Source organism: Dermochelys coriacea, chromosome 6 (genome assembly GCF_009764565.3).
Source record: "Dermochelys coriacea isolate rDerCor1 chromosome 6, rDerCor1.pri.v4, whole genome shotgun sequence".
NCBI classification, from domain to species: Eukaryota; Metazoa; Chordata; order Testudines; family Dermochelyidae; genus Dermochelys; species Dermochelys coriacea.
In genome coordinates this window covers 37,042,850-37,068,846 of record NC_050073.1, presented here as the reverse complement: position 1 = coordinate 37,068,846, position 25,997 = coordinate 37,042,850, and the positions used below count along the sequence as shown (strand labels likewise).

Below are 25,997 nucleotides of genomic sequence, written 5' to 3'. Positions count from 1 at the left end.
TGCATGGAAATTACTTTAGATGGTGAAAATGAAAGATAAGCAATCTAATAATGTTGTAAGTTTCTATAAGATACTATCATAGCAATGCCCAGTTCAAACTGTTTTAAATTGTTTGTGTGGGTATTTACGTACTGTATATTAAATCAACTTACCCTGCTAAAAGTAAACTATTTTTAGTCACATTTTTAAAAGAGCTTTATAATGTAATTATATGGTTCCTGGAGGTGCGCATAATTGAATGATATGGTGCCTTTTATGTATTTCCATCTAGCAAGGGAACTGCTCAGCTTTATTTTGTGGTCCTCTATCTGCTGGGCTGGATATCTTGTGAGGCACTGTGTAATTCAATTACAAATACCTTTAGGGGACTTACAATTACATAGTGCATAGATTTTATTTTCCCTTCTTTGCATTTTTTTTTACTGCAAAACTTAATATTCTGCATCTTAAATTATTAAATTAAACATACTTGCTGCATTTAAAAGAGAGACAGGATTTTAGTATCTTGGACAATTTTTAAAGGGAATATCTACCAGGCTACTAGACTGATAAGGATACAATGCATGTTTTGGTGTTGCCCATTAATTGGTCATGAAATTTGGGGCCTGAACCATACACACTTAGAACTGGCTGAGGCACTCTGCGGATGATGCATCTGGAGCATCAGTGACGACATCTTTTGAAATCCTAGATCCATTGAAGTCAATAGGTTTGCCACTGACTTGATCAGAGGCAGGATTTCTCCCCCAGCTTTGATGAGGTTAATCCTTTATGTTGATGATTATTATGCAAGAGATTTCCACACAGGTACCTCTGGATCATAGGGCTACAAGAAGTGCCAAAACTCTTCTCTTCTTCTAAATTTATCTTTGGGAGAGGAAAAGATATAAGGCCTGATGCAAACCCTCTTTGAAGTAAATTTCCATTTACTTCAGTGGGTATCAGATCAGACTCATAAAGCCTTACATCTTTTGGTTGCTGGTTTGAATCCAGGCCAGGCTGATGGTGCCTTAATTGTTACCATATAATGGCTGTTTGGCCTATGTGAAACGAATCTTCTCTCAGTTCATTTCCCAGTGGGCAAGTGTCCACATCACAGAAGGCACCTCCAAAGTTTTCATTAATTGGTCCCTTTGTTGGCAGTTGTGGCAGAAAGGCTAGGACTGAATGACAACAGACACTCTAAGTCAGGGGTGAGGTATCTTGGCAGAGCCTTATGGGGACACACTTACTTTCACTGCATATGCTGTAATCATTGTGTGGAAGATTTATATTTTCAGGACAGTCAGTCTGGTACTAAATTCACTCTGATTTTAAAAAAGGTGAAAAAAACTTTAACCATAAATCAGTTTTAAATGCTGTGGTGTACAGTAATTCAAACCGCAAAAGTCAGACTAAAGTACTTTGTACTTATTCTTCAATATCCTTTATGCTTGAATCTTGTATCCTGTTTATGCTGAATACTGTTAATCTGAATTTTTTTATAAAACGTATAATTAGAAATTAAATAGAATTATACCAGTTAACATTTTTTTCTAATTTTAAAAGAAAAGTAATCGAGGTTATAGCAGCTGTCTCGTAATATGTCTTGAAAGGTTAAGATGGTCTTTGCATGTTACAGGCAGGTTAGCATGAGCCTGCCAATACTTTTATCGAAGTGGGACCTCTAACAGCTTTTCTTTCCTGTCCTATTACCTGTCTGAGCCTAGAGATAATTTCATTTGTAGCTGTTAATTAGTGGAGAATGTACAAAGTCTGCTTCAACTGAAAACCTTTTAAAACATAATGGGGCTGAAATTTAGACACTATAAATGTAGCTTGCATTTTTAATCTGTTCTTTTGTTGAAAAGAACTATTTTATTTGAACTTGTCTTTAGTACCATATTTTTATTTGTATTACTGTAGTGCCTAGGAGCCCTAGTCATGGACCAAGACCCCATTTTGCTACGTGCTATACAAGCATAGACCCTCAGTTGTGTCAGTATAGTCTATCAGGTTATAGTCATAATATATTACAATTTTTTACCAATATAGAGAGCAATGAAAATGATAGAGAATGAGGTGATGACCAAAGAAAACATGTTTAGCGTGAGAGAATTGTTCTAACTCCGAACGTTTAACAGTGATTTGGTATTGTGGGGCTTTAAGCATTAAAGAGTCCGGTGGCACCTGATAGACTAACAGACATATTGGAGCATAAGCTTTCATGGGTGAATACCCACTTTGTCGGATGCATGTTAAGCATTGTGGCTCTGTGTTCTAGAACACTCAGGTGTTTAGTCATGTGACATGTTTGTGCCAATACGAAGAAATACCGTTATCCGAAATATATTATGAAACTTATGATTAAGAGTACTTTAATATTTGCAACTGGGATGACGATGATGATTACTGAATATATTATATGTAAACTAAATGTATATAATAAAACCATATTTTAATACATAGGGAAAGTTTTACTGGAGTTCATGAAATATTGAATTTAAAATTCTAGATCTATAGTGCCTTAGTCAATTTAAGGCATTAGTTACATTTTTTTAATAGACATTTTTCTCCAGGACCTCTCAAAACTCCCCAGCAATTGCAAAATGGAACTACTTGCTTTTTTTCCCCACACATGTAAAGATGGGTGACCATATTTTACTCAACCCTATTGGGCTTCTGTTTCAATATCTGCTTGAAAATAGGCACCCGTAGGCAGAGAAGGACGTGCCTGTCTCTTGGTTTAATCCAAGTTTTTCAGTGGATTGTTACAAACATGAAAGAATGTGAGTAGAACCCAAACACTAAACAGTGGTATTTGTTTAAAAAAAAAAAATTCATTGACCTAAGTACTCCCATTCCAAATAATCTCCTTCTCTCTCACATCATGCCCTGGGATGTTTGGCTTCTCTTCTGTTCCTGCCGCTTCCAACTCTTCCCTTCTCCTCTTCCCTCTCTTTCTCCTCTTTGGAAAAGCAATGCATCTGACTTTTCTCTTGTGCCCCTCCATGTTGCAATCTACTGTCCAACCAGCTCGTGGCTTTCTCTTCCTTTTTTCAGTCTCCCACGCTCATCTCTGGTGACTTTAACTTGCATGTAGATGTCCCATCTGCTTTCTTTGCTGCACCTTTCCTCACCCTCACCTCTTCATTTGACCACCAGCCCTGAATCCTTCATATAGAGATGGCAGTTGAATTTGTGTTTATGAATTAGATTACCCAGAGATAGTTGGTAGAGGGAGAAATGAAGGTGACCAAGAACAGAGCCCTGTGCAACCTCCACAAAAAGTTGCTGCAGGTGAGTGGGAGGGGGATGAGGAGACTCTCCAAAGAGCACTGAAGTAATGATTAGGCACATAGAAGGAGAACCAGGAGAGAGCATGGTTGGTGGTGCTGAAGGCAGCTGACAGGTCAAAAAGGATGAGGATGAACTTGTTATGAGCTTTGGCTAGGAAGAGGTCATTCGAGACTTTGTGAGAGGTTTCAGTGAAGTGCAAGGGGTTGCGGGGGGAGAAAGCAGATTGGAGAGAGTCTAGAAGGGAGTTATAGGAGACCTGCAGAAGGCAATTGTAAGCACATTCAGTGAGCTTAGAGATGAAAGGGAGGCACAAGTGGTGTTAAGGGTGGGGGGGTTTAAGATGGGAAAAACTAAGCAATGTTCATATTATAATGGGAAAGCGCCAGAGGAGAGTGAGAAGTTAAGGAGATGAGTAAGAGAGGGGATCTTGAAATGGCTGTGAGGCAGATGGAATAGGGTGGGATCTCTGGGGCAAGTGGTGTGATTAGAGGAGAGTAAATGGGAATTTTTTTACATTTGAGGGGAGAATGAGGAGAGAGTTGTAGGAAGGGAATGAGGAAGAAAAGGCCAGCTGAGGGTCTGGATGGTCACATTGTAGTTTGTCCATTTTCTCTTGGAAGAAAACGTGGAAGCAGCGGGAGGGGAGGGCAGAGGAGGGGAGGGTTTGAGAAGTGAATCAAAGGTGACAAAAAGGCATCTGGGATTGAGGACATGAGAATTAATTGAGTTGGAGAAGTAAATTTAGCTAGAAAGATGGCAGAACTGGAGGAGGAGAGACTGTAGTAAGGGAAGTCAGCCTGGTTGTGGGATTTCCTTAGAGGTGTTATGCAGAGCAAGAACAGGAGTGGGGGGAAGCAAATGTTCAGGTGAATTGGCTGTGGGATGGTATAGCTGACCTTGCCCTGGGAGAGAGGAACATAAGAGTCAAGTGGAGGATAGAGACAAGTCGCATCAATGGAAGAAAGGGAAGATCTACTCTAGACCATCTCCTTCTGTCCAAACTAAATTCTCTGCCTGCATATCTGACATCTGCTCATAGAGGTCTAGCCATCAGCTCAAACTCTGCATGGCTAAAATGAGACCTTTTAATCTCTCTGCTTCCGACCATTTCCTTAACACCACCATTCTGCCTGTCTCTCGGGTGCATAATCTGGGTGTCATCATTGACTGGACCTCTCTGTCTAAATCTTGCAGATTAATTCTGTATAACATCTCTAAACTATGCCCTTCTTTATCCATCCACACACTAAACCTTTCATCCACGCTGTCATCATCTCATGCCTTGATCACTACAACATATTTTTCTCTGACCTTGGCAAACAGTCTTGCCCACTCATATTCAGAATGCTGCTTCAAAAATAACTTTCCTAATCTGTTGCTTTCACCATGTCAGCCCTCTGTTTACATCCATCCACTGGCTCCCCCTTCTCTGTTGCATCAAACATAATCCCTCTTTCTTCACTTTCAAGGTCCTTCACAGCCCATCTCCACCCTATCTAGTTCTCTCATTCACTATTGAGATGTCAGTGTCCTGCCTCCAATCAGCTCATTATGCCAACCTCCATCACCCACTTGTTAAATTTCCAGTGTTTTCTCCAGTGCTTCCCCTCATGTTTGGGAGTTGCTTCCCATAAACAAACAAACAAACAAAACTATTTCATTGTCTTCCTTAAAACTCTCCTTTTCCATTAAGCCTACAAAAAACTTGACAACAGTTAGGCTACTGGTGTGCTGAGACCACTGCCTGTCATGCTGATCAGTATTGCCCCTTTGTTTCCTTGTACTTCCCCATCTGTCTATATCCATCTGTTATCTTTTGTTTTGTACTTAAATTGGAAGCTCTTTGGAACAGGGACTGTCTTTTTGTTCTGTTTGAACTGTGCTAGTACAATGGGGTCCTAGTCCATAACTAGGACTTCTAGGCACTATGGTAATCGAATTTGGAATGCTCCTAAAAAAAAAAAAATCACACGTCCACCTGCCTTGTATAAAATTACAAATGATGTTTTTATTGGATTTCCTTTTGTGTACTCTTACCTGGCTGAAAATCCCAGTGATAATTAAGATCACACCTCTACAAAGGTGTGATTTGACTGTAGCTATCATGTATATAGTTTGCAGAAATGATAGATATTTAGCGATAGAGTTAATTTTAGATTATATTAATGTCAAATAACCTTAAAATTTGAAAATAAAAATCTTAAGTTTCTCTTTAAAAGTAATATTTTAAACTAAAATAGTTTATGCATTGTTTTAAAAAAAACTTTTTTTTTTGTCCAGTACAGGAAATTGTATTTGGAAATGAAACTAATTGTTATTGAAGGGTTGACTTTATAGTTGGTTTAAAACAAAAACTGGTTTCATAGCTTGTTACAGCAAAACCCTAAAGGGTTTAGATCTACCTGTTGATTAATACGTATTTCATGTAATAAGATTTCCACTGCTTTAGATTTGATCTCTGCTTTTATCATCAACATAATCTTAGTTTTTGTGGCTGTAAACTCTATCTTAAATTGGACAGATCCAATTAGCTATAAGTAATGCCCTATTATTTTACTAAAGGTTACAAAGGCACTTTACTGCAAAAAGAACGAAAGTAGAATAGCTAAATAATAAAGCACTTGTCTCAGGCACAGACATACTCTCTCTACTCCTGGGGTAATTCTGCACCAAAAAATTAAAAATTCTGTGCACAGGATTTTAAAATTCTACATATTTTATTTGTCAAAATAACACCAGTTTCAATTTTTTGGTAATTTATTTAAAATATCTGTCAACAATATGTCTGACAATACGGACAACAAAAAAGATTCAGGAAATATTTTTTGACAAATAGATTCCTTACTAGGCATATTAATACAGAGCTTTGAGTAATAATTCATTTAAACTACAATACAGAAACATATTTCCCTCAATCCTCAGAATCAGTGCAAAGGCTTGGGAGAGCGAAGGGTAATAGAGGACCTGAGAGAGGGGGAAGTAACTGTGGTGAAGGAGCCTGGAAGTGAACCTAGTTTGGGTGGGAGAAGTATGGAACAGGGTTTTTGTTTTGTTTGTTTTTGGGTGGGGGGGAGAGATTGTTAGGGAGGTGGGGACCTTCCCCATATAGACCCTGACTGCCCCTAGCCTGTCCCATTCAGTCAGGCACATATGTCCCTGTCCCCATGTGTCTCTGAGCCCCTCCCCCTCATCCACGTTTCCCTGCACCTCTACTCAGCTACCCCTCCTCCCGGTCCATACCCTTACTCAGCCACCCCCATGCGTCCTCCACCTCTGTGTCCCTACACCCCCCACTAGCCCCATGTGCCCTGCTCTGACTGTCTCCCCCATATCCTGTGTCTCTTCACCTAACCCTGCAGGCAGGTGCTGTGAGGAATGCAGCCTTTCCTCCTCCTCCCTGTCAGCTGCTGATATGCTATGGATGGTGAACTGGCTGCCTCTGTTCTGGCACCACAGCAACTCCTGGTGGGGAAAAGGTGTAACTGTGGTGCCTCTCTGGCAGAATGTATTTTCTGCAGGGGGGGGAAATCTGCTGGGGACATGAAAACTGCATGTCTGTAATGGTGCAGAATTCCCCCAGGAGTACCTCTCACACAGAGTTGAAATAAAGATGACTTGTCAAGTATTCTTTATATTACATGATATATGTTTTACCTATGGCTATTGCTTATATTTGGAATTATCATTGTTATTTAGGTTCAGATCCTGGAAATATCTATGCAAATGGGTAACTCAGTGTATAAGTAGTTACATTGTACACTTACACCATGATTCATAAAAGTGCATGTGTAACTTTTTAAGCATGAGTAGCCCTTTTAAAGAAGGGAGGCTATTCTCATTCTTAAAGTTGAGCACACACTTAAGTACCTGTAGTGAGACAAAGACTCACCAGTACAGTGCCTCCTGGGAATTAGCTCTTTTCAGCCTTGGAGCGCCGTCTGCTGGCCAGTGGTTCACCTGCCTCGGTCCCAGTGTCCCTCCCGGACCCCAGTGCCCTCTTTATCTCAGGGTTCTGCCCCAGCAGTACCCTCTTACTCTTGGTCTCCCCTCCCAGAACCCCCAACCCTCTGTTCCCACTTTGCCTCAGTGGCAACTACCAGTTGTCATCTAGCCCCCACACACTGGGGCAGACTGCATTCTGTAATGGCCTCTCATCATTGGCGAGGGGTTGGGACCAGCTGCCTCTGCCTATTCCCAGGCTGCACCTCTGTAGCCCCAGTACCTTTCATAGGCTTTCAACAAGGCCTGCAGCCTGAGGGTTTACCAGGCTGGAGCTCCCCAGCTGCCTTGGTACCATCCTGTCCCATCCCTTACTCCCAGACAGCTAGCCCTTCCTACTCAAGGGCTAGAGTGAGGCTCCTTTAGCTCCTGGCCCTAGCCCTCTTATCAGGGCCAGCTGGGCCCTAATTGGGCTGGCCATATCTGTGGTCAGCTACTCAGCTGCCCTCACTTCCAGTATCCCAGCCACAGCCCTCTCCAGGGCTGCTTTTATCCCTTGTTCTCCTGGAGTGGGGCAGCCTCCTTACTACAGTACCTTATTGAACTAAGTTCTTATTTACAAGTTTAAAATAGTTGGGACTGCAAGGTGAAGTTCTGGATTTCTTAAGTAGAGTGAAAATCTGAACTAATAATCTGATGATTTGCAAATTTAGCATTCAATTCTCATACTTAGAATAAGTAATAATGGGGAAATTATTTGTTTTTAATAGTGACAACTATATGTGATGAAGCCCTAAACACCCAACCATCTAATTTTTTTAATTTTGTTACTGTAATGTCACCAAAAGATAAAAATATGGCTTAGTATTGCTGCTTATATCTTTACCATTTAATTTGTAAAGCTTAATTATGAGTATTACTAACTTGAAAAATAAAAATTGAAAAGGTTAATAATATTTGTCTGCAGTGGTTATCATAGAGAAGGTTAAAGCTTTTATGGAAAAAAATTATAAAGCCTACATGATCATTCTTCTATTACTGCAGAGAACAGTCCTGTAGTAAAATTTTCATATTGCTTGGCCAGTTTTGCACGTTATACTCAAAGCTTGGCTGGAAAAAGCACTGGAAAATATATTGAGAGTAAAATTTATACACACATTCATTGAGAAAAATTAAATGTAACTAATTGAAGTCAAAATGATCATGTCATCAGAGTGAACAAAAACATTGTTTTTTTAAAAAGTCAGTATTTTCAAAATATGACTTTTTAAATTTAAATTGAGTTTTTAAAAAACCTAACCTGTTTTAAAATAAATTTTAATTTACAACACTCTGTGTTAAGGCCCAAGCTTGTTACATTCTATTAAAGTCAATTAAATAAAAAAGTCAAATAAATGAGTCCTCCAACTTCAAGTAATGAGTTTAAAATCTGCTTTTTGTCTATAGAATCAGAGGGGAGAGAATCTATAACTTTTGAGGTCAAGCTTTATAAATAAAGCAAGATGTCATGAATTGCATAGCTATATAATTTTCAGTGTGTATAATGGAGTGAATGTAGGTATTTTTTTTTTTCAAATGTCTATTTTCAGTTGCTTTTGTGCAGAAAAGATTTTTCCTTAATTACTTTTGGTTTCAGCTTAGCAGAAGTATTTTGTTTTGCTTTTCCAATCTATTCATCAGTGTCATCTAGCATTCTTCAGAGTGTAGCTTCTAGTGTAGCTTTCAACAGTTGGAAAATAGGGGGGAGAAAATCTAGTAGTTTCATTCCACTAATAAAAAAAATTAAAAATGCTGGATTGCATATTTTTAATTGAATTCCAGTTTCATTCCAAAAGCATTTCGATTTAAATCGTGAGCAAAAAGTTGATCATCTTGTAAATAAAAAATACATCATTTACCATTTCCTAACATACTCGTACTTAATTACTACATTTGTTTTTATTAAGTGTATATTGAACTATATAGTTGCTTAACTAAATATGCATAATTATAGTGCTTGCAACTGTTTCACGAGAAGTACCAAATCTAGTGTAAAGCATATACTTAGTTGAAAAAAATTTAAATCAATATGTTTTAATACTTATACCAACCAGTGAGAATTAACCTTTTTTTGGGAAAATAAGTAAGTAAAAATGGAAAATACAATTTAAATTAATTATTGAAATAAAGATTGATTTTGTTTTTGCTAATACAAAATAATTAAAATCCTGTGATTTAAATCATTTGACCCTGTTAGCATTTGTAAAACTAGCATTTGTGTAAGTCTAGGGTATGTCTACAGTGCAATTAAAAACACGTGGCTGTCCGATGCCAGATGACTCGGGCTAAGGGGCTGTTTAATTGCAGTGTAGACATCTCTGCTTGGGCTCCAGTCTGAGCTCTGGGATCTTCCCACTTTGCAGGACCATAGCGCTTGGGCTGCAGCCCAAGTCATGATGTCTACACTGCAGTTCAACAGCCCCTTAACCAGAGCCCCATAACCCTGAAAAAGCTGTCATAGGCCACCTGTGGGGTTTTAATTGCAGTGTATCCATACCTTTAAAGCTCTTAAAGACCACTGGTATGGTCACCTAGGTTATAGTAGTATGGTGGTTGAACTGGTAATCTCTATTAGCTTCCCATATAGCTCAGGTTTTAATTTGGCAGCTCTCAAAGTGCAGAAGGAGCTGAACTCTGTGGAAAATGAGGCAGGGAAAATGTATTATATTATACTTTAATATGTTCTGAGTACTGTATAACGTATACTAATTATGCTAGTTTATAGCATATGTTGTTTAATACTGGTTGACTTGGTTGATTCTTGCAAATGTGCAGAAGGAGCTGGAAATGTCCCACGAACAACCCAGGAATATACTTTTATGTTTGCAGATCTGGGTTGCGATATGTGGCTGTTTGAAATATGTTTTGGTGCTGTTCACTTTTTGCACAGCACACAAGCTGCAGGAACATGTGACCCATTTATTTATATAAATATATCTATAGATATAGATCTCTCTCTCTCTCTAATTACACGAACTATACTGGACACAGCACTAGTTAATATACTTTGCCTGTCATCCAGTCCAGGGTTCCCATGTTACTTTGCTGATGAAAAGCACTCTAGGTGCTAAATGTTTATTACTTTAATTTTTTATTCTCTTCATATGTTTCTCTGCAACGTGGGCTACACTAAGCATTTAGAAATCATGAGTCAGTCCCCCAAAATCCTTAGAGAGGCTTAAAAATGAGATTTTGAGAATTTATACGTTTTGAATCTTTAATTTGCCTTCTGTTCTTTAGAGTTCACATTTTCTGGCTTTTCTTCACAACCATGAGGGCTAGAAGCATGCCTTTAAAAAAAAAAATGAAATTTTCAATAATTGACTTCAGGATCCTGGGCTTTAAGAAATGTACTAAATACAAGACTTGTAATAAAATCAGGAGAGTGGGCAACTCCGTATATGTGTGTGTGTGTGTGTGTATGTGCAAGGTCAGTAGGAGTAAAGTTAGTTGTTGTTTGTTTACTTTATTTAGATTTAGCATTAAAAAAAGAGACTGCATACAAAGCTCTGAGCACCTGGACAATAATTAAACTTACAATAACTGCATAGTAACATAAATGCCAACTAACTCCAGCTGCCCTCAACAGTGTAAAGGAAGTAATCATTTATCTCAATCAGCTGACAATAAAAAGGAAAAATAAGCTCCATCAAAAGCTCTTGTCCTCAACTTATACACAGGAACTTGCCCTTATCCTTCCCCCAAAATCCTAACAAGGAGTGAAATGTTGGTAAAGTGTTCCTAAGTTTATAAAGCCAACTAAGATTCTTAGGTGTTACATGTTTTTATTATATGCATACATTCTTGAATGAGTTTTGCATGTTGCAGATCAATTTTACAGGTATGTAGAGGACAGAAACAAGGACTGGGTGTCAAACTCCTTAGTTCCGCTAGTCAGTTAAGCCTCTGTAAAATGTATATAACTCAGTTACCTGACAGAGGTTTTGTGAGAATTAATATCCCTAAAAAGTGTTGAGATGCATTGCTGAAAAGCACTAAAGTGTGATTTTTGTATTATAATACAATATTATTGTAATATTAATACAATACAAAGGAGGAGGAGGGTGAAAGTCTCAGGGAAGGAGAGCATCTAACTGTAGCAGAGGGAAACAATCCCATAGTTGGGACCATCCTTCCAGATGATGATGTGGTATCCTCTCACACTGAGAATATCTCTCTGGGGGAGGGAACTCCAGCTATTAGAAAGAGACAGGTATTAGTAATGGTCGATTTTATCATTAGAAACATAGATAGCTGGGTTTGCGATGACTGGGAGAACTGCATGGTGATTTGCCTGCCTGGTGCGAAGGTTGTGGATCTCTCGAGACATCTAGATAGATTTATGTGTAGTGATGGGGAGGAGCCAGTGGTCGTGGTACATGTAGGTACCAGTGACATGGGGAAGGATAGGAGAGAGGTCCTAGAGGCCAAATTTAGGCTGCTGGGTAAGAAATTGAAGTCCAGGACCTCCATGGTAACATTCTCTGAGATGCTCCCAGTTCCACATGCAGGGTCAATTAGACGGGCAGAACTGCAGAGTTTCAATGCATGGATGAGACCATGGTATAGGGAGGAGGGGTTTAGATTTATTAGGAACTGGAGAAACTTTTGGGAAAGGGAGAGCCTATACAGGAATTATGGGCTCCATCTAAACCAAAATAGAACCAGATTGCTGGCACTGAACATTAAAAAGGTCGTAGAGCAGTTTTAAACTAAGGGCTGGGGGAAAGCAAATAGGTGGGGAGGAGCACATGGTTCGGACATCCCTTAGGGGAGGACCTATTAATAGAGGATGTTCTAGTGAGGATGAGAGGATGGAAAATGATAAAATACAGGTAGGGTCTGATCAGAAACAATCAAATAAGAGTCCCATTCAATTACGTCGTGTAATGGCAGACAGCTAAAAGGAGACAAGTTTATAAAGTGCTTATGCTTACCAATGCTAGAAGTCTAAATAATAACATGGGTGAACTAGAGTGCCTCGTATTAAACAAGACTATTGATATAAAAGGCATCACAGAAACATGGTGGAATAAGGATAATCAATGGGATACAGGTTTCAGGGTGTAGCCATGTTAGTCTGTATCAGCAAAAAGAACAAGGAGAGCTTGTGGCACCTTAGAGACTAACACATTTATTTGGGCATAAGCTTTCATGGGCTAAACCCCACTTCATCAGATGCATGCAGTGGAAAATACAGTAGGAAGATAGATAGATAGATAGATATACAGAAAACATGAAAAAATGGGTGTTGCCATACCAACTCTAACGAGACCAGTCAATTACGGTGGGCTATTAGCAACAGGAGGAAAAAAAACTTTTGTAGTGATAATCAGGATGGCCCATTTCAAACAATTGACAAGAAGATGTGAGTAACAGTAGGGGAAAAATTAGCATGGGGAAATAGTTTTTAGTTTGTGTAATGACTCATCCACTCCCAGTCTTTATTCAAGCCTAATTTAATGGTGTCCAGTTTGCAAATTAATTCTAGTTCTGCAGTTTCTTGTTGGAGTCTGTTTTTGAAGTTTTTTTGTTCAAGAATTGAGACTTTTAGGTCTGTAATAGACCATCCAGGGAGGTTGAAGTGTTCACCGACTGGTTTTTGAATGTTATAATTCTTGACGTCTGATTTGTGTCCATTTATTCTTTTGCGCAGAGACTGTCTGGTTTGGCCAATGTACATGGCAGAGGGGCATTGCTGGCACATGATGGCATATATCACATTGGTAGATGTGCAGGTGAACGAGCCCTTGATGGTGTGGTAGTGTAGGATTCTCTCCTCAGGCCCTATGCTACCAGCACTCCTAGCTATCTTCGAGACACCACTGTCTTCCTGAGGAAACTACAATCCATTGGTGATCTTCCAGAAAACACCATCCTGGCCACTATGGATGTAGAAGTTCTCTACACCAACATTCCACACAAAGATGGACTACAAGCCATCAGGAACAGTATCCCTGATAATGTTACAGCAAGCCTGGTGGCTGAACTTTGTAACTTTGTCTTCACCCACAACCATTTCACATTTGGGAACAATGTATACCTTCAAGTCAGCGGCACTACTATTGGTACCCGCATGGCCCCGCAGCATGCCAACATTTTTATGGCTGACTTAGAACAACGCTTCCTTAGCTCTCGTTCCTAACGCCCCTACTCTACTTGCGCTACATTGATGACATTTTCATCATCTGGACCCATGGAAAAGAAGCCCTTGAGGAATTCCACCATGATTTCAACAATTTCCATCCCACCATCAACCTCAGCCTGGACCAGTCCACACAAGAGATCCACTTCTTAGATACTATGTGCTAATAAGTGATGGTCACATAAACACCATCCTATACCGGAAACCTACTGACCGCTGTACTTACCTACATGCCCCCAGTTTTCATCCAAACCACACCACACGATCCAAGCTCTACGATACAACCGCATTTGCTCCAATCCCTCAGGAAGAGACAAACACCTACAGGATCTATATCAAGAGCTCTTAAAACTACAGTACCCACCTACTGAAGTGAAGAAACAGATTGACAGAGCCAGAAGAGTAGCCAGAAGTCCCTACTACAGGACGGGTTCAACAAAGAAAATAACAGAACGCCACTAGCCATCACCTTCAGCCCCCAACTAAAACCTCTCCAACACATCATCAAGGATCTACAACCTATCCTGAAGGATGATCCCTCACTCTCTCACAGATCTTGGGAGACGGCCCAGTCCTTGCTTACAGACAGCACCCCAACCTGAAGCAAATACTCAGCAGCAATCACGCAACAGAACCACTAACCCAGGAACCTATCCTTGCAACAAAGCCTGTGGCCAACCCTGTCCACATATCTATTCAAGGGAAACCATCATAGGACATAATCACATCAGCCACACCATCAAGGGCTCATTTACCTGCACATCTACCAATGTGATGTATGCCATCATGTGCCAGCAATGCCCCTCTGCCATGTACATTAGCCAAACCAGACAGTCTCTGCGCAAAAGAATAAATGGACACAAATCAGACGTCAAGAATTATAACATTCAAAAACTAGTTGGTGAACACTTCAACCTCCCTGGATGGTCTATTACAGACCTAAAAGTCTCAATTCTTGAACAAAAAAACTTCAAAAACAGACTCCAACAAGAAACGGCAGAACTAGAATTAATTTGCAAACTGGACACCATTAAATTAGGCTTGAATAAAGACTGGGAGTGGATGAGTCATTACACAAACTAAAAACTATTTCCCCATGCTAATTTTTCCCCTACTGTTACTCACATCTTCTTGTCAACTGATTAAAATGGGCCATCCTGATTATCACTACAAAAGTTTTTTTTTCTTCCTGTTGCTAATAGCCCACCTTAATTGACTGGTCTCGTTAGAGTTGGTATGGCAACACCCATTTTTTCATGTTTTCTGTATATCTATCTATCTATCTTCCTACTGTATTTTCCACTGCATGCATCTGATGAAGTGGGTTTTAGCCCATGAAAGCTTATGCCCAAATAAATGTGTTAGTCTCTAAGGTGCCACAAGTACTCCTTGTTCTTTTTTCAGTGGGATACAGTAATACCAAGGTACAAAATATATCAGAAGGACAGAACAGGTCATGCTGGTGGGGGAATGACATTATATATGAAAGAAAGCATATAATCAAATGAAATAGAAATCGTAAATGAATCGAACTGTACCATAGAATTTCTATGGATAGAAATTACATGCTCTAATAAGAATATAGCGGAAGGGATATATTCTCTACCACCTGACCAGAATGGTAATAGTGACTGTGAAATGCTCAGGGAGATTAGAGAGGCTATGAAAATAAAAAACTCAATAATAATGGGGGATTTCAGTTATGCACATTTGACTGGGTACATGTCACCTCAGGACAGGCTACAGAGATAGTTTCTTGACACCTTAAATGACTGCTTCTTGGAGCAGCTGGTCCTGGAACCTACCAGAGGAGAGGCAATTCTTGATTTAGTTCTATGTGGAGCACAGGATCTCGTCGAAGAGGTGAATATAGCTGGACTGCTTGGTAATAGTGACCATAATATAATTAAATGTAATACTTCTGTGGCAGGAAAAACACCACAGCGGCCCAGAACTGTAGCATTTAATTTCAGAAAGGGGAACTACACAAAAATGAGGAGGTTAGTTAAACAGAAATTAAAGGGTACAGTGTCAAAAGTGGCTCTGCAAGCTGCGGGGAAACTTTTTAAAGACACCATAATAGAGGCTCAACTTAAATGTATACCCCAAATTACAAAACATAATAAGAGAACCAAAAAAGAGTCACTGTGGCTAAACCACGAAGTAACAGAAGGAGTGAGAGGCAAAAAGGCATCCTTTAAAAAGTGGAATTAAATCCTAGTGAGGAAAATAGAAAGGAGCATAAACACTGGCAAATGAAGTGTAAAAATACAATTAGGAAGGCCAAAAAAGAATTTGAGGAACAGTTAGCCAAAGACTCAAAAAGTAATAGCATATTATTTTGTTTAAGTATATCAGAAGCAGAAAGCCTGCTAAACATCCAGTTGGGCCCCTGAATTATCTAGGTGCTAAAGGAACACTCAAGGATGATAAAGCCATTGCGGAGACACTACATGAATTCTTTGCATTGATCTTCACGGCTGAGGATGTGAGGGAGATTCCCAAACCTGAGCCATTCTTTTTAGGTGACAGATCTGAGGAACTTTAGATTGAGGTATCATTAGAAGAGGTTTTGGAACAAATTGATAAATTAAATAGCAATAAATCATCAGGACCAGATGGTATTCACCCAAGAGTTCTGAAGGAACTCAAATGTGAAATTGCAGAACTACTCACTGTAGTCTGTAATCTGTCATTTAAATCAGCTTCTGTACCAGATGACTGGAGGATAGCTAATCTGATGCCAATTTTTAAAAAGGGCTCTAGAGGTGATCCAGGCAATTACAGGCCTGTAAGCCTGACTTCAGTGCTGGGCAAACTGGTTGAAATCATAATAATAAACAATATTCTCAGACATATAGAGGAACATAATTTGTTGAGGAAGAGTCAACATGGTTTTAATAAAGGGAAATCATGCCTCACCAATCTCCTAGAATTCTTTGAGAGGGTCAGCAAGCATGTGGATAAAGGGGATCCAGTGGATATAGTGTAGTTAAATTTTCAGAAAGCCTTTGACAAGGTCCCTCACCAAAGGCTCTGATGCAAAGTAAGCTGCCATGGGATAAGAGGGAAGGTCCTCTCATGGATTGGTAACTAGCTAAAAGATAGGAAACAAAGGGTAGGTATAAATGGTCAGTTTTCAGAATGGAGAGAGGTAAATAGTGGTGTCCCCCAGAGGTCTGTTCTGGGACCAGTCCTATTCAACGTATTCATAAATGATCTGGAAAAAGGGGTGAACAGTGAGATGGTAAAATTTGCAGATACAAAATTACTAAAAGTAGTTAAGACCCAGGCAGACTGCAAAGAGCTTAAAAAGGGTCTCTCAAAACTGTGTGACTGGGCAACAAAATGACAGATGAAATTTAATGTTGATAAATGCAAAGTAATGCACAATGGAAAGCATAATCCCAACTATACATATAAAATGATGGGGTCTAAATTAGCTGTTACCACTCAAGAAAGAGATCTTGGCATCATTGTGGATAGTTCTCTGAAAACCACTCAATATGCAGCGGCAGTCAAAAACCTAACAGAATGCTGGGAATAATTAGGAAAGGAATAGATAATTGGACAGAAAATATCATGTTGCCTCTATATAAATCCATGATACGCCCACATCTTGAATACTGTGTACAGATGTGGTCACCCCACCTCAAAAAATATATATTGGAATTGGAAAAGGGTCAGAAAAGGGCAACAAACATGATTAGGTGGTATGGAATGGCTTCTGTATAAGGAGAGATTAATAAGACTGGGACTTTTCAGCTTGGAAAAGAGACAGCTAAGGGGAGATATGATTGAGATCTATAAAATCATGACTGGTGTAGAGAAAGTAGATAAGGAAGTATTGTTTACTACTTCTCATAACACAAGAACTAGGGGTCACCAAATGAAATTAATAGGCAGCAGGTTAAAAACAAATAAAAGGAAGTATTTCTTCACACAATGCACAGTCAACCTGTGGAACTCCTTGCCAGAAGTTGTTGTGAAGGCCAAGACCATAACAGGGTTCAAAAAAGAACTAGATAAATTTGTGGAGGATAGGTCCATCAATGGCTATGAACCAGGATGGGCAGGAATGGTGTTCCTTGCCTCTGTTTGCCAGAAGCTGGGAATGGGCAACAGGGAATGGATCTCTTGATAATTACCTGTTCTGTTCATTCCCTCTGGGGCACTTGGCACTGGCCACTGTCAGAAGACAGGATACTGGGCTAGATCAACCTTTGGTCTAACCCAATAGGGCCGTTCTTATGTTTTTAAGTGTCAAAGAGTTGTCAGTGGTTCACTGTCAAACTGGGAGGGTGTATCTACTGTGGTGCCACCGGAATTAATCCTGGGTCTAGTACTAATCAGTATTTTAATTAATTTACCTCAGATAGTGGAATTAAGAGTATGCTTATAAATTGCAGATGACACCAAGCTGGGAAGGGTTGCAATCAATTTCAAGGATAGGATTAGAATTCAAATTGACCTTGACAAATTGGAGAATTTTACCTGTCCCAGGTGAGTGGGTGAAAGTAAGCAAAAGATGATCCTTTGATCTTATTTTATGGCCTTTCACTCTAATCTTTTCTGCCTTCCTCATCAAATGAATGACAGCAAGACATATGAATATTTGAGGATTTATGAATTGCTACCTCCTGATCAGAATACCGTTAATTTAAGTAATTTCAAGGACACTATCTTGATACCCAAAATATTTTGGGAAAGCACAAAACGAAGAAATTATGTGAAATCATGGTCACCCGGAAATTTTTTAAAAAATCTTTAATTCTGAGAAACAACTAAATAAAACAATAGAAAAAATGAAAGTGAGACTGCAGATCAGTCATAAAAGTACAACTAATATTAGTATGAAGTGGCAGCCAGGAATTTAAGAAAATTTTGACCACAGAAAGATCTACTGATAAATCAGAAGAGCTTTATTAAATGTAATTCCATCTTTTTATTATGAGGTAGTATTTTGTCCAGATTCCAATATTGAGGTGTATGGCTCCTATTACTATAGTATGCAAAGTGCCTTCTAAGGAACATAGCCAAAATATAATCTGTGAGCTTTTCTGTGTTAAATGAATCCCAGGCCATTTAAAATCAAGCAGTAATATCTGGCACCACTTTTTCTTTATCCAATGATTATGTAAAGGAGCATGGTTCACTACCTGTATTTGAGAGAGAACCTAAGAGTACTGTAGGAAGATATCTTTCACAGGGAGTACTAAAAGAAAGTCAAAGAATATCCTGGACCTTGTATTTTTTTTTTTTTATCCATGATATGCATCCAGTACTTGGCTACATTTGAATAATGCCACTCTCACATATACAAACTCTTCAACAAGCATCGGAAATACTTATTCCAAAATATCTAGGATGATATACCAGTGAAATATCACCATTTTGGCAATCATCTGTAATAAAGTAACATACAAAGGAAGTAGCAGTTCTTTTCCAAATCTGAACCCCACTGCTTAAGAGAAATTTCCGTTCCTAAAGACTTTTTTCCCGATTTTATTTCATACCCACACTTATCCTCTATGTACAGGTCAGCTGGATATGTGCGATGGTTCTCTGGGGACCTAGGACCTTGTTATCTCCTACCTCCAGTGTGAGTCTTGCCTATACCTTGTTAGCTCCCCAATATCACCGGCCTTTCAGCCATTCAAGCACTCTCCTCTAGGTTCTGCCAGCCATGTCTTTGCCTGCAGGTTAACAGTGGGTGCATCCCAGTCCCTGATTCCTGTTGAATCATCCCTCTGTGATATATGTTCCCTGACACTGGCTACTCACAAAAATCCCAGATCCTCTGCCCCGAAGGATGCAGTATGCCCCAGTTTACTAGTTTTATCTTAAAAGCCACACAGCATTTGTGAGTGCTTACAATAAAATAAAAGTTGGTTTATTTTAGAGAGAATAAACTTTTAACTAGAAATGAGAGACTGGTGGAAACAAATGGTTAAAATACAAAACAAAATTTATAAAATGTGAACCTAGATCTACACTTATTAATAGTTACCTTCCCTATCTAATAAAGTAGGTCTCATCCACCCACTCCCCTACCCCCAAGTTCAGTCTGTTGCAAAGCTAGCTGGCTTCACAGGAACCAGGATCCCATTTTTCATGAGAACATCTCGCTCCTCAAGATGTCTCCCAAATGAAAAGATCCAGAGGACCACTCCCTTCTCTGTTGTACTGAAATTTTTTTGTTCCTGTTCATAGAGAGGGCGAACCCGTGTCTTGTTGTAATGTGTTTTATTTTTTGTTTGTTTGTTACCTGTAAATGGTTTTGATTGTTTGCAAGTCCCTCTTATGACTTTCCATTGCAAGTCTTAATATTGTGCATGTCTAAACAACTGAGCTTTGCATTGCATCACTGGCTAAATCAGGCAAGCTGACAACTACCCCTCCCCAAACAGACCATCACCAAGACACATTATTCCCTGGTGACTAATTTGTCCATAAAGCATACTTACAGTATAAATACACCATTCCTTAATTTTTACCCATACATGCGTCTCATAATGATTATGAACCTTGACAAGTTACAAGCTTTCTGTAAATATCTTTCTTGTTACTCTATATGGATAAATGTCGTGTAAGATATGTATATAGTGAGTTTGTCATGTCTGAGGTGAGTGTTTGCAAGAAAACAGGGGACCCTTTGCTAAGGAACCTCTATGTCAGAATATTTTACTGCCCCACAAAAGAAAATCACTTTTTTACTGAAATATTATAAAACTGAAGGTAGTTCTGCATGTGCGGCAGTAGCACATTCAGGTGATCATGACTGTGTATGAGTGATTATATAAACCATACAAATAGCATGTATTAAGTTATCTAAATCTATATTGTAGAAAGTGTTGTTTGCAAAGATTAAGGGGTATAGGTTTGTTTTTAACCAATAATGAGTCATTTTATTATTCCTAATCAGATAGTGACAAGTTAAAAATTAGAATTCTGTTCATTATCCAGCAAAGAATTACCAAAATATCCTCTTCTGACTCTCTGCTGCTGCTCTTTTGAACCGTTTTCATTGGCTTTGTGGCTTTATTTTCTGGAATATCTACTTCTACCACTGTCAAAATTATTTTAGGCCCGTTTGATGTGGTTGAAAGGATGGTCAGTTTACTTCCTTGCTAAATTGTTTCCTCCCACTCATTGGTTGATGTACTCCTCAAAAGCTGCAAATTGATTTTCCATCAGCCATAATTTCACTATGAAGGAGTAGTAGAGGAACCAGTTTTGTTTGAGTTGTCAATATTCTTAGCAGGAGAGGAGCCAATTTTCTTAGTATTGTTGTGAGCAATCAGTTATTAATGACTGGTTTGCTTCCTCTCAGAAATCAGGATCTGCCCACATGGTCTTCAACAGACAGTAAAAGACTGCCTCTTGGCCAATAAAAAGGTAGGATATTCTGGGCAACAGGTTTTATAATTAATTTTGTTGAAAGCTTTTGTCCTAAATATTTTCATGGAGTGATGCCATGAATTCAGATCACTATTTAAATTTCATTGTACTGAGTGATATATTAGATGTGTGTATGCTCCTTGCATATGGCTGGACCTATCTGGTACTTCCAAATGTTCCATTCATTTAAGTATAAGTTTGATAGAAAATGTATTACAGAAGCACACACTTATTCCAGAAGTAGTAAAAAGGCTAATGAGATATTTCAATTGTGAAAGCTGTCATCATTTACATGGCTCTTTTTCCTTAAAGATTTATAACTAAACCATTAAAATGGTTCCCTTGGGATTGAAACTTGGAATAGAAAATCTCCATCTGAGAATACATTTGCACTGTTTTAAATTTACACAGCACTAAACATAAGAATAAGATCTATCTCAAAGAGCTGACTGAACAGTCTATTTTTACCAGTTTTCAGAAAAAATGATCTAATTATCCATTTTTCAGTAATCATTTTCTGAATGTATAACTCAGGCAGGTATAATATAAAAATATTATAGCAATCTACATTAGTCTATAATGTAATCTAACTACTTTAACATTTATCAATAGTTAATAGGCATATAATGTGACCATTTCAATTAAAAGGTCATCAAAACAATGCACATTATCAGCTACTATCTTGAAGAAATACTGCTAAAGCTGAAACACAATTGGACATTGGCAAAGATTCATAGGTAATCTGACTAAGGACAAGGACTAATAAATTACAGTGACATGCTTTGTACCATGCTATGATATAAACCTTCACCCATCACCTCCTGGTTTAAACATGGAATATAATGGTAATTGTCCTTTTTCTTGTTGGTTTATGTAGCAGCATTCATATTTAAGTTTTGTATTTGGTCGCTATATGTTATGGTAAAAATCTTCCAATTTGTTTGTCTAACTTTGAAAATGTTGGCCTCCATTTAGTTTCCAAAAAGAAAAACAGTGTAACTTTGTTCTATTTTTGATTTTTTACTAGAGCTGTCAAGTGATTAAAAATATTAATTGTGCCATTAAACAATAATAGAATACAATTTATTTAAATATATTTTTAGATGTTTTCTACATTTTCAAATATATCGATTTCAGTTACAACACAGATACATAAGTGTACAGTGCTCACTTTATATTTATTTTTGATAAGTATTTCCACTGTAAAAAAACAAAAGAAATAGTATTTTTCAATTCATCTAATACAAGTATTGTAGTGCAATCTCTATATCATGAAAGTTGAACTTACAAATGTAGAATTATGTACAAAAAAACCTACATTCAAAAATAAAACAATGTAAAATTTTGGAGCCTGCGAGTCCACTCAGTCCTACTTCTTATTCAGCCAATCGCTCAGACAAACAAGTTTGTTTACATTTGCAGGAGAGAATGCTGCCTGCTTCTTATTTACAATGTCACCTGAAAGTGAGAACAGGTATTCTCATGGCACTGTTGTAGTCAGCGTCGCAAGATATTTACGTGCCAGATGCGCTAAAGATTCATATGTGCCTTCATGCTTCAACTACCATTCCAGGAGACGTGCATCCATGCTGATGACGGGTTCTACTTGGTAACAATCCGGAGCAGGGCAGACTGATGCATGTTCTCTTTCATCATCTGAGTCAGATGCCACCAGCAGAAGGTTGATTTTCTTTTTTGGTGGTTCTATAGTTTCCGCATCGGAGTGTTGCTCTTTTAAGACTTCTGAAAACATGCTCAACGTCTCATCCCTCTCAGATTTAAGGCACTTCAGATTCTTAAATATTGGGTCAAGTGCGGTAGCTATCTTTAGAAATCTCACATTGGTACCTTCTTTGCATTTTGTGAAATCTATAGTGAAAGTGTTCTTAAAACAAATATGTGGTGGGTCATCATCTGAGACTGCTATAACATGAAATATATGACAGAATGCAGGTAGAACAGAGCAGGGGACATACAGTTCTCCCCCAAAGAGTTCAGTCACAAATTTAATTAACACATTATTTTTTTAACGAGCATCATCAGCATGGAAGCATGTTATCTGGAATGGTGGCTGAAGCATAAAGGGGCATAGGAATGTTCAGCATATCTGGCATATAAATACCCTGCAGTGCTGGCTACAAAAATGCCATGCAAATGCCTGTTCTCACTTTCTGGTGACATTGTAAATAAGAAGAGGGCAACATTATCTCCTATAAATGTAAACAAACTTGTTGAACGATTGGCTGAACAAGAAGTAGGACAGAGTGAACTTGTAGGCTCTGAAGTTTTACATTGTTTTGGTTTTGAGTGTAACAAAAAAAAATCTACATTTGTAAGTTGTAGCTTCAGGACAAAAAGATTGCACTACAGTACTTGTATGAGGTGAATTGAAAAATACTATTTCTTTTGTTTATCACTTTTAGAGTGCAAATATTTGTAATAAAAATAATATACTTTTATTTCAATTACAACACAGAATACTATATATATTATATATATGAAAATGTAGAAAAACATCCAAAATATTTAATAAATTTCAATTGGTATTGCTATTAACAGTGCAATTAAAACTGATTAATCACATTAGTTTTTTTGAATCTCAGTTACTTTTTTTAAGTTTAATTGCGTGAGTTAACTGCGATTAATCGACGGCCCTAATTTTTACTGAAAATATACATTGTGTAAGATAATCATATATGGACTGTAACTATACCTGGACCATATTTTCAGCAAGCTTCAAGCCAGCCTCTAGTTTTGAATGTACAGCTAATTGCAAAGGAATGCACACATTCCACACAGCAAAATCCTGCATTTATACACATTACCTTCTTGAATTTATGGTTTGGGTGAACAGCCACTTTTGCAGGCACAATCAATTGTGTGTAGAAAAGTGAATGTGAAAACAATTGAGCTCAGAGATGGGGAACATTCTGCCCTTGTGGTCTCTTCTCCCATTGTTACATTGAAGAGTGGGGAGGAGGGAAGTTATCGAGATAATTCGCATCAATACAAAGGATAGATATGTGTTTGAGTGGGCAGACTCTAGTAGCAATGTTCATTTTGAATTCTTAGCGTATGATTGTCTGTGAAGGAGGGGGAGGCAGTTGTTTTAAGCTCACATGATAACAGTATTCTCTTCTTCCAAAACAAACTATAATTGGAAATATTTGTTCAGAATTCCACTCTCTCTAATGCAGTGTTCACTTGTGGTACAGGCCCTCCAGGTCTAAATATCTATAGTAGATTCAGGTAACCAAACTAATGTTAGTGTACGGCAGAAATTAATATTCCTGACATAGAGAAAATAAGTGAATATGGAGTATTTTGAAATATAATGAATTAACCGCATTTTTACAGTGTTGTAACCTTTGTCCCATTCCCCCCACCACCAGCCTACCAATTCTTTCCTGTTGCTTTTCTTCTGTTGGTTCTATATGAACAATTAAAATATCAAAAAATAATATATTCCTTACAAATGAGATGAGAACTTATACAAAGAAAAAAAAAGAATTCAATGAGCTATTTTTCAATAGACATTGGAACAAAAAAAGGAACATGTGCTATTTAACATGAGGAGACCAGACATTTTTTTAAGTGTTTTCGTTTTATTTTTTGCCTTTATACATGCTTTATCTTATCTCCTTGTCCTCAAATAACCATTTAACTAATATGACACAATTTTGTAGCCAGTGATCCATGACATTAAATATTTGGAAAAGCTATTGATTCACTGAACTGAAAAAAATTAAATATGTTAAGGCATAGCTTCAAAATAGAATTTCATTTATTGTAAATTATATTTGATCTTTTTTTTTTTTACTATTTAAAGTACAAAAATAAGGTACATCTATAATAAAGCATTCAATTTATTTGTGATTAGTCTGTAACTAAACAGTGGTCCCGTTTTTCAAATGTAGCCAGATGTAATGTTAAATAAAAGCAGCTTGCACCTAAAGCATTTCCCCTTGTTCCCATGTCGTATTCCTCTGCATGTACCTCTTTCTGTTTGTATTAGTCATTCTCTCTAGGTAAATTGTCCATAAGACCAATGATTCCATTAGCAAATTATCCAGAAAATGTTATCAGTGCACATTGTGACATTTTGTGCCACTGGTGGATTTGCTGTATTCCAGTGGTCTAATTAACCTGGCAGTTATCTCCTGTACCCAACACTGTCCTCTCGTTTTCCTGGGTTCAAGACCTCCACCTCTCCCCACCTTTAAATGAATATCGGATTTACTATTGATTCGTCCGCCCCCCTTTTATTTTCCCCCTTCCTTTTGATTGGCAGTATCATCCAGACAAACAGAGCGCAGATGTGCCAGCAGGAGAAGTGGAGGAGCGTGTGCAGAGGTTCATCGAAATTGATCAAGCGTGGAAAATTCTAGGGAACGAAGAGACAAAAAAAGAGTATGACCTACAGCGCCATGGTAGGTTCCTGCCGAGGAGTGCTGGCTGTAGTGGCAAAGTAGTGGCAACAGCTCTCAAACGCGGGGGCTGGAATAGTAGTTAGATAGTATTTTTAAAAGCTTTTTGTTTCTGAACCAAATGTTTTATTTGCTCTTGTCCTACTTTCATATTTGGATATGTTATTGATATTGATAAATACACATGCATTAACCAGTAAAACTATTGAATTACTTCCAGTGAGATATTAGGTAGTGGTACTTCTAATAATTTTAATAAATATGGAGTTTAGACTGTAATTATGTAGTTTAGCCATTCTTATCATTGCAGCAGTTTCAGTAAATTTTCTTAACTACTTCAAGTAATGGCCAGCACTATATTTTGTTGAAGCAGTTTAGATATAGGTACTGAGTAATTTATGTCTAAGATACAGTATATCATATGGCTTTATAAACACTTCAGACTTACTAAGTCACATTCTTTTTGGGTGTGTGTATTTTAGGATAGCTTTCATAAATAATCTCTAATACAATTACTCTTTATGAAGCAGGTTTATAAATAATATTCCAGTAAAACACATTAACTAGGCAGCTCCAGCATGCATTTCTTTTTTACATCTCGGAAAATAGCTTCTTAAAACAGCGACAGGCTGTTGTGAGAAAGAAAGGGGGGAAATGTAGGTCAGGTCTGTCACACATGGGCTACCATTACATGAAGTGATAGGCTGTCTTTCTGTTCTGGCCTCAGGATAGGAGTCCCTCAGCCTTCCATTAGAACCTTCAATAAA

General features: G+C 38.1%; 1 protein-coding gene across 5 annotated transcripts in view; it reads left to right on the top strand.

The window, feature by feature from the left end:
- DNAJC24 (DnaJ heat shock protein family (Hsp40) member C24) overlaps nt 1–25,997 on the top strand; it is a 60,796-nt gene that overhangs the window by 19,253 nt on the left and 15,546 nt on the right. For all 5 annotated transcript variants that reach the window (XM_043516905.1, XM_038405567.2, XM_038405566.2 and 2 more), the window contains one exon: nt 25,095–25,233. In XM_043516905.1, coding sequence (XP_043372840.1) covers nt 25,095–25,233 — 139 coding nt within the window. The remainder of the gene's footprint in view (nt 1–25,094; nt 25,234–25,997) is intronic.